The sequence below is a fragment of the Anopheles nili genome, chromosome 2 (genome assembly GCF_943737925.1).
Source record: "Anopheles nili chromosome 2, idAnoNiliSN_F5_01, whole genome shotgun sequence".
In the NCBI taxonomy this organism is placed as follows: Eukaryota; Metazoa; Arthropoda; class Insecta; order Diptera; family Culicidae; genus Anopheles; species Anopheles nili.
The window spans coordinates 19051330-19060698 of NC_071291.1; the positions used below are offsets into that span (position 1 = coordinate 19051330).

A 9369-nucleotide genomic window follows, 5' to 3' on the forward strand; every position below is an offset into this window, starting at 1 on the left:
CGTACTGCGTACTGCGATCGCTGGTAAGTTGAGTTTCCCTGTCGCTTAGTAGACTCGAAATGCGCGGGAAGGCGCGTTGTTGCGCTACATCTTCCATTCATTCGGAGAAGTCTCTCCACCTGAATTGAGCTACACCGTAAAAAAAGGGGTACCGCTTTATGACGAGTATCCTGAAAGAAAAGCGCGAACGTTGGCGCTGCCAGGGCGTGACGGTCGGTGATGCCAGACAGCTATGCGGTAATGCTCGATGCGGCAGCACAATCAACACACCAAGGCTGCCCGTCGATAGTTGACCGCGACGATGGTTAATCACGTATACGTTTTTTTTTTTATCGTAGCCCATCAACACCCCACAGGGTCAACAAATGGTTCGTTTTAGCAATATCACATGCGAACTATCGTTGGAGATTGCAGATTGCACACAACGCGGCTGCTAAGCGAGCCGGAAAATCATCCCACCGGCCCTCAGATTCAATTGAAACATTTGCACGTAATCACTCACAAACCAGACAATCGATTGTTTGCATGGCGTTAATTCACCACAAGCATCACCACGTTAGCAGCAGTTTAGCAGTTGGGGAGCGATGAACGCACGAAAAAATACACCCTGTACGCGATCTCACGATCGGCAAATTGCTTCCATTTTGCAGGCACCTTTATTATTTGTCACCGGGAAAATTCGTCATCCCCACCAGGGTCATTGCATTTGTACAACCAGCGATGGGCGATGGGTACTTGCGTCTTTTTTTTTTTCTTCTCTCACCCCGAGGCCAGGCTGCAATTTTGCTGCACCACCAGCCATCCCCACGGGTCGTATCGCAATCGGACCCATAAACCCTCGAAAGTAGATCAGCCAACTAATGCAATTAAACCACTGACCGCCATTCATGGGAAGCCATCAGCATCGATCATTAGCAACCCGGGAGGAACCTCACGAGGGTCAGCTAAACGATAAGCGGTCTCAAATGAGGAGGGAGGGTTAGGAAGCATACAAAAGTGATAAATGGAAAAGCGAAAAAAAATCCCACCACCCGCCAAGATTCACCCGCACGCGTCGGAATTCGTTCACCGGGGGATTATGTAACGGATGGATGCGGTCAGATGCGGTTAAATCAACGGCTAGCCGTCGCGTGTCGGTGCGTTTTCGTTGATAAAACTATGGTCATTTTTTTCTGTTCCCAATTTTAATGCCTAATAGGCAGCATCTCGATTGGGGCTGTTTTTTTGTCTCTCTTTCTTTTCAGGCTTAAGATGCAAAAATTAGCCAATGCTGTTTCACCAACAATATATTACTTTCACACGTAGATAGTTACATTTCATCATATGCGAAGCTGAGTGGTCGAATAAGCAATCCGATAACTTCATTCCATCAGATCAGGGAGGATCTGTTTGTTCAACCGAATATAAAAATCACCCTTTTCTTCCGTACGTGCGAGTGGAAATAAATAAATAAAAGCTGGCGCTGCAATTTCGCGTGACCCACTTCCACGTGTTCGATCATTTGTCATTCGCTGTAAGGAACCAAAATTGGGCACCCTTTTGGGGTGGTCATGTTTTTCCAGTACGGTAAATGACATAATTTCAATCGAACCGGTGATCGAGAGATGCAACTGCTGATTCACTCCGATGCCTTGCAATCCGCGTGCATCGATTGCCGCGGGCGTTACTCGTCGCCGTCGGTACTCGTCGATTGTACAAGCACGATGCAGTAACCTCTCTGTATTTTTTACACCGAATTTATTCTTTAAACCAACTATCTACCCGTACGAATCTACCACCACCGAGACGGCAGGAAAATGAACCACTCGACTCGACCTTTCATGGTGCGGACAATCCCTCTTTTGCATGCACCAACGAACTAGCCGCAACTGCACCTCAACTGCATCTCAAGGATAACTTGATCACCTTTCAGTGGGTTACAGCAGCTGATTGAGGCGAAGCAGGGGCAAATGAAAAAAAAATTTCAAAAAAACCGGCCAGTGTAACTGCACTCGTTGTAACGCCATCGTATCGTACGGCGTGATCGATAGCCAACCGGCATTCAGATAAACTCGCAGTAGTTTTGGAGCGCTATCGATGTACTGAAAAGCAGCATTTACATTAATTTTCATCATCCGTAAAAGGAAACGCATCTTCTGCAATTCAAGTAGCCGATTGAATTAATGCGTTCCATCTGCTTTGAGGGCTTTGCATTATGAGATATCAGAGAGAAAAAAATCTCATTTTTGTACCGTAGTATGTCTTCTGTGTTTTATTTTCATTCAGCTCAAACCGATCATGGTGTAAAACAACGTAAGTTCCAAAACGAGCCCGCTCAACGGCCCAAACGTGCGTCCCTCAAGGTTTCCTTTGGTTACCATTTCGAGTGCGCAGCTTCCGCACGAAGCTAACTTTCCGACGTATAACTTTTACCACTTTTGGGAGTTATGAGACCACGCGAACGAATGAAATCCAACACCGACGTTCCGAAGAAAAAATATCCGCAGACGAAAAGAGAAAGAGAAAAACAAATCAAAACAAACCCGTTCTCTTTTCACGTTCACTGCCACATTTTTCGTTGGGTGGTGATAAAAAAAAAACACCACTATCAATGACCTCCATTTCCCCCACCCCAAGCGACCACCGCCGGGTTTGGGTGGAAAGGGCTCGAAAATAAACCCAATTTCTTGTATTGTTTTTCACCCTCTCCCTCCAAAAGGCACGAGACCCCGGAGATCGCACAATTTTCAAGGACAACCCATCGTGCGAGGCGAGATGTTTTGTGTGCGTGTTTGTGCGAGCTTTTACTTTTACCCAGCCCCAGGGTGGATTATTTTCGATTTCATAACGCACCCCAACAACCCCTCGGTGAGTGTCGAATTACGGAGACGCCAATCCAGGATCGTTGCAACGTCAATGCAGCTGCACTTTCTCGAGACAACTGGAGCGACAGTTCCGCAGATTGATGCGGTGTAGAAGGGTGCTAATTATGCCAAGGCTAAGCCCCATTCGCTCGCATCATCGCGATCCGATGCATCCCTGGTGAACCTGGTCACGGACCGGTTTTTCGGGGGGCGCCTTCACTCACCAAATGGTTCCAGTTTTGTAACGGGGTGGGTTTGCCTTTTTTTACGTTGTTTTTACCATTCCCCAGACGCACATAAACATTTCGATTCGGACACCGGTTCGATAACCGGCGGCAAGATGATCCACGCAAGTCGCAAATTCACAACACGTGATGTCAATTTCACCACCCGACGATCGGACGATCATCGACTCCAATCAAACACACACATGGATTTACACTTACCTCGCTGGTGGTTCCATAAATTTTCACTTTGTTGCTCATCTCCAACGCCCTTAACGTGCGCCGATGGATTTGCTTCGGGAACCAAACCCATTAATAAAAGCTTCTAGCCCCTTCATTAGCATTCCAGGCGTCATTCCGTGGCGGGTATTAAGAATTCGAGAATCCGCGCGACTCGATACAAGGGTTTATTGACTCCTAGCCCATCGTAGTAGGCGTTGTGCCTTTGTTTAGCTGTCATTCGTCCAAATAAACACCGAACCCGGGACCATCTGTCACATGGTGCGTGAGTTCATGCCACTAGGACACCAAAGGGGGCCTCGGTTTCGATGAAAATCTTAAGCGCAAGAACACGATTTCGCCAACCGGCCGCCATTCCGATGGAGGCGCGAGTGTCGCATGGTGTAATTGACAGTTTGGAGCGCACATTGCGAGATGATGCCGTCCGAAACCGAAAGTCGACAAACCGGATCTCCCCGCCGCGATCGCGAATCGATCGCGCCGGGATCCGGTGGAAGCTCTGCGTATGGTAAGTCTAGCTAGAGGTATTCGAGACCCGCGTGTCGCTGAGCCTTCTTCTAGGGTCGCTCCCCCACCATGGTTGTAAGGAGCTGCATTCTGAGCTTCCAAAAGAGGGTATTTTTCCGTCGATTAGCGCAACAAGAACTCGTCCGATGTAGGTCGCGCGCGAGAGGCACGATATGGTTAGATCCCTCGAACATGCACGCGCAATCGCCCGCACCGATTACCGGTCTTGGTTACCCACATACAAGCACACCTTTAAGAGCAGAACCAGCTCCGTGTTCGAGTGGCGGGCGCAAATCAACGTCTGAACTTCACCTTCGCGCGCGTTGGGCATGCAAAATGAGCACCGCTAGAATGTCGTCGAATGCCTCGCCTCTTGGTATCTGCTGCAAATCTGCGGCTATTGTCGTGATGGCGCGAAACCATCGCAATTTGTTGCGCATCGTGTACGCCATCGATACGCGGCCCCACCAAGGGCTTTGACGTGAGTTTTTCCCACCAGCAGCACACCAGTTTCCGGCACCACTCGGCCACATCCATCTTGTCGGCTCTCCATCCTGTGAAACCGTCATCATGCTTAAACTCCGCATAAATACCAGGCACGATCCGACGAGGACGGTCCTCTACCAACAAGCCGTCTATCACTGAACCGCAGCCAAAGCCCCGGCTCTCGACCATTTGTTTCAGCTAGCTGCCCCGCTGACCGAATCTGATCTCCGGCGCGCCAACAACACCGGTTGGGGCGCCTCTAATGCCCATTTGGTGGATGGTTTTCGAGCACGATCGCATGCTGCAAGGTGTGTGTGTTTTTTGTTGTTGCTTTCCACCCCACAGATCGCTGAGCCAAGGCGATAGGTGGCACCATTAGGCACTAGCCTTCCCATGCGGTTTGATTAGTTGCATTTTGTGTGCCGTGCCGGACGGTTGTTCACGGGGAAGCATTTTGCATACGCCGAAAGGAACCGAACCATCGCGAAGGACTGCAGAGAACGCATGCCTGGCAGAAGCGGCTTTGAAGTGCTGCAAAACAGGACGACTTTAAGACCCCGTAAGTGAGCCACCGTGGTGTGTTGAAGGGCTAGGTTGTGTTTGGTGAAACTAGAACCGTCAGCACCGCTATCGATGCTGCTCAGTGAAGCTCGAGAACCGAAACGAGCTTCTAAGTGGCCGTGTTTTTTTTTTTTTTTTCGAGGCTAACGAGGCTAATTCCGAGCTCGATCGCGTGCGGCCTGGCGTAAAGTGTCGTGTAATCGTGTCGAGTCGATCAGCAGCGTGCACGAGGTCTCACATTTTACCAGCAATGTGCGCTGGTCTGTAATTTAAGCCCGGCGTTCTAAAATGTTAAATGTCCACCCAGGTTGCGGCTCAAAAAAGGCGATCAAGGCTGCGCTCGCTAGAGCAAAAGATTAGATTCTAAACGAAATGCGTGCAGACAAGTGAGGCAAGACAAAATAGAGATCTACACCCGTTGCGATCGTTGCTAATTTTGATTCGTTTCCTCGTTCCGCAACCGCTCGGTCAGCATGCTTTTTGAGCGCCACCACCGAAAGAAAAAAAAACGTGCGTGATCGTGCATTTACCACACCTTCGAGGGCTCTTCGATCGCTCGCTGGTGCAAAGATTGCGATCAAGGCACATGCACTGGACGCTGATCGACAGCGTAAATGTTTCCTTATTACGGGCTCATCGTCGGTTAACCCTCAACGCGCGTGCATAGCGTGCAAAAAAAAAAGCTCCCGCCCCAGCCCTATGGCTGGTTAATCGATCATTCCATCGCTGACATTTGAGAGACGGTGTGTGTTTTTTTTTTCTTGCTTGCTTCATGCTTTTTTCGATCATTTCTAATTGAGCACGCCGTGGTCCTTCGCAAGCGCGCTTTGTAAGGCACACAAAACAAACCCTTCACCGCTGGAAGGATGTTGCTCTTAAGTGTTGAAGATGATGAAAAAAAATCTCGATCGAGGGACGATCGTCTGATCAGCGATTCATTCGCCAGAGGGCATCCTTCTACCTACCTTGCTACCTGCACGTTTAAATCGTTGCAATATATATCAACCCGCCTAATCGTGCATCCGGCTCTCCATTTCCAGATGGCACCGACGTTGATGGGTTCGCGATGGCCGACCTGCTGGTCACTGGTTCTGGGGTGCTTTATGCTGCTGGTGGTGCTTCTGCACCTTACAATCGCCCAACGATCCTCCATCGTGCTCGAAAGCCTTTTCGACGAACTGAGCCTTCTGATGCGCACGGGACCAAACGCATCGGTGCCGATCCCTGAGGTACGCCACATTCGACCGGAGTACGACTTCGTCATCATTGGGGCCGGTTCCGGTGGGTCCGTCATGGCCAATCGGCTGTCTGAGATGCCCGACTGGAGCGTTCTACTTCTCGAGGTCGGCAAAGAGGAGAACCTCGTTTCGAATGTGCCACTTACCGCGGGACTAACCACCGCGACTGGTAGGTACCTGAAGTTGGTCTCAACAAAATCCGATCGCCTCTAATGTCACTTCTCCAAACAGGCTACAGTTGGGGCTATCGAGCCGATCCGATGAAGAACGCCTGCCGTGGCCTCGAACAGGGCGTTTGCTATTGGCCCAAGGGCCGAGGGTTAGGTGGCACAAGCCTCATCAACTTCTTGCTCTATGGACGAGGTCATCAACGGGACTACGACGAATGGGAACAAGCGGGTAATTACGGTTGGGGCTACCGAACCGTCCGGCGGTACTTCGAGAAGGCCGAAAAGCTCCAAAACGCACCCTGGACGAACCCTCACGGTTATCTGAATATCGAGCAGAGCTCCTACGAGACGCCACTTCTCGAGCGGTACATCGAAGCCGGCAAACGGTTCGGTTATCGACACATCAATCCCAACGATCCGGTTCAGCTGGGATTCTACAAGGCACAGGCCACGATGGTCAACGGAGAACGGTGTAGTGCAGCCCGTGCCTACCTCAAACCAGTTGCCGATCGTCGCCACAACCTGCACATCTCAACACGCTCCTGGGCCACCCGGATTCTACTCGATCCGGCCACAAAAACCGCCACCGGTGTTGAGTTCACGAAGAACAAGCGCACGTACCGGGTGCGTGTGCGCAAGGAAGTGATCCTGGCAGCCGGTGCGATCGCTTCACCCCAACTTCTGATGCTCTCGGGAGTGGGGCCACGTGATCACTTGCAGAAGATGGGCATCCCGGTGGTGAAGGATCTTCGAGTTGGGTACAACCTACAGGACCACCAAACACTCTCCGGTCTCGTGTTCACCGTCAACCAACCGGTGACGATCCGTGAACGGGACATGCGCCGACCGATCAACTTCCTGAGCTACTTGTTCGCCCGTCAAGGACCCTTCACGGTGCCAGGTGGTGCCGAAGGGATCGCATTCGTCCGGACGAACGGGTCACGATCACCCACCGACTATCCGGACATGGAGCTGGTGTTGGGTACGGGTGCGGTCAACAACGATGAGTCGGGATCGCTAAGACACACGTTCGGTATGACGCAGGAGTTCTACGAGCGATCGTTTGGACCTGCACGTGGTCGCCACGCGTTTGGGATCGCACCGGTGTTGATGCGCCCCAAGAGCCGGGGACGCGTGTGGTTGAAAAGTCGCAACCCGTTCCGGTGGCCACACATGGAGGGTAACTTCTTCGAGCATCCGGACGATCTGGCTACGATGGTGGAGGGTATTAAGTTGGCGGTACAGCTTGGAGAGTCGGAAGCGTTTGCGTCGTACGGAGCCCGGTTGTTGGACATGCCGTTTTTCGGTTGCGAGGAACACCGGTTCCGGTCGGATGAGTACTGGAGGTGTTGTTTGCGGCAGGTTGGTGCTAGCATTCAGCATCAGTCGGGTACGTGCAAGATGGGACCGGCTAGTGATCCGGATGCGGTCGTGGATCCGGAATTGCGTGTGCATGGTGTTACGGGGTTGCGAGTGGTGGATGCGTCCATTTTTCCCGTCATTCCGTCGGCACACACGAACGGTGTCGTGATCATGGTCGGTGAGAAGGCGGCCGACATGGTGAAGGACTACTGGGCCAATCACATACCGGGAGGAGGAGAACGTGAGAGTAATTGAGCGGGTCCCAGCAAAACATTCCCCTGTACAAACGCCGGGTCTAGTCATATAGGTTACACACCCACACATCGTACAATGCAGGTTGAGTGCGAGAAAGCGTGATATGGAAGAAAAATGTACACAACTTCTTTGGAGGACAATAAATTGAACCAAATTAAAATAAAATGTAATAGAAAACTAAACTGTAAAAAGATCATCGTTGGTGTTGATTTTTTTTTTCACCATGACCGTGGAGGTAATGGATTCGAATCCCGCCTGGAGCAAAGAAATATTTTTACTTACATTTGAAATTGTTGTGTTTTAAAATTCGTGGAATTGAAAAACTTATTTCGACAAACTTTTCATTTTATTCAAATTTGCTAAATTGTTGCTTGTCGTAACATTTAAAAAAATGATCTTTCTCTTTCTGGAACATGGGAATCGATGTTTCGTCGAGCTTGATGTCGAAGGTTCGAATCCTGTTTGGAACAAAAAAAAAACTTTTTACCTATTAATTTCGATTTACCCTCAATAAACATGATCTTAATCAATAAACATGATCTATACCTAATGATCATGATTTATTGTATCCTAAATAATTTTCTTAATTCATTAGTATCATACCTTAACTTGGTTCAATCTTCCGTGTAACAGGCGAAAACTTTGCTTACCAAACTGGAATATATGAGTTCGAATCTCATCATGAAACTTTTTTGTGCTCAAATCCCATCATAAAAGTATGAAAATGTCTTTAATATATTAGATTTTCAATTTGGAAAATTAAAAAAAATAATTACAAATTAATTCTTTCCTGAAACTGGAGGAACTTTTCTCACATCAAGCGCAATTTCAAATGTTCGAATCTCATCTGGGAACTGGAAGAACTTTTCTCACACCAAGCACAATTTTAAAAGTTCGAATCTCATCTGGGAACTTTTTTTCCATGATAATTAAATTTTGTTAACTTTCATTCCAATTAGCATATAAAATTGTCTCTTTAACAGAGTTTAATAAAACTGAGTTTTTCGCGAATGATCCACGTGCCATATTAGTATTATGAATAATGATCGTGGTATCATTTGCGGGAATTGATTAAACTTTTCACAAATCGTGCAGGATTTCATGAATTAGAATCTTATTTACGAAGCTATTTTAAACATGCCGGCTTCAACCTGTCCAAACCATACGTAGCATAAAAGTTATTTTCGCAGAAAATTTGGTAATAAAGGAAAATGATTTCCAGGTTTCATTCGTCCATAGAATCACGTCAGCTTCAATGACTTCAATTCTCGTCTGTAAATAAAAGTTTTTTTTCATCAGTCTGGATTTTATGGCTGTGGATGTTTTTTGGAGCAACATAAGAGTCTTTTTTACACTTACCTGCATTTTTATGGGGTTGCACTTTATAAATTTAAGCATAGTTTGTGAGCATCCTATTCAATGGTTATGGGTTCGAATCTCGTTTTGTACTGGGGAAACTTTTTTCTCGTCAACCTCAATATAT

General features: G+C 48.4%; 1 protein-coding gene across 1 annotated transcript; it reads left to right on the plus strand.

Moving 5' to 3' along the window:
* Window positions 1–6012: 6012 nt before the first annotated feature.
* Window positions 6013–7970, plus strand: LOC128731239 (glucose dehydrogenase [FAD, quinone]-like; the record flags this gene model as incomplete). The annotated part of the gene is made up of 2 exons (XM_053824349.1): window positions 6013–6268; window positions 6331–7970. Coding segments are annotated over 2 exons (1812 nt in total), but the record flags the coding sequence as incomplete, so codon positions are not given.
* Between the last annotated feature and the right edge of the window lie 1399 nt (window positions 7971–9369).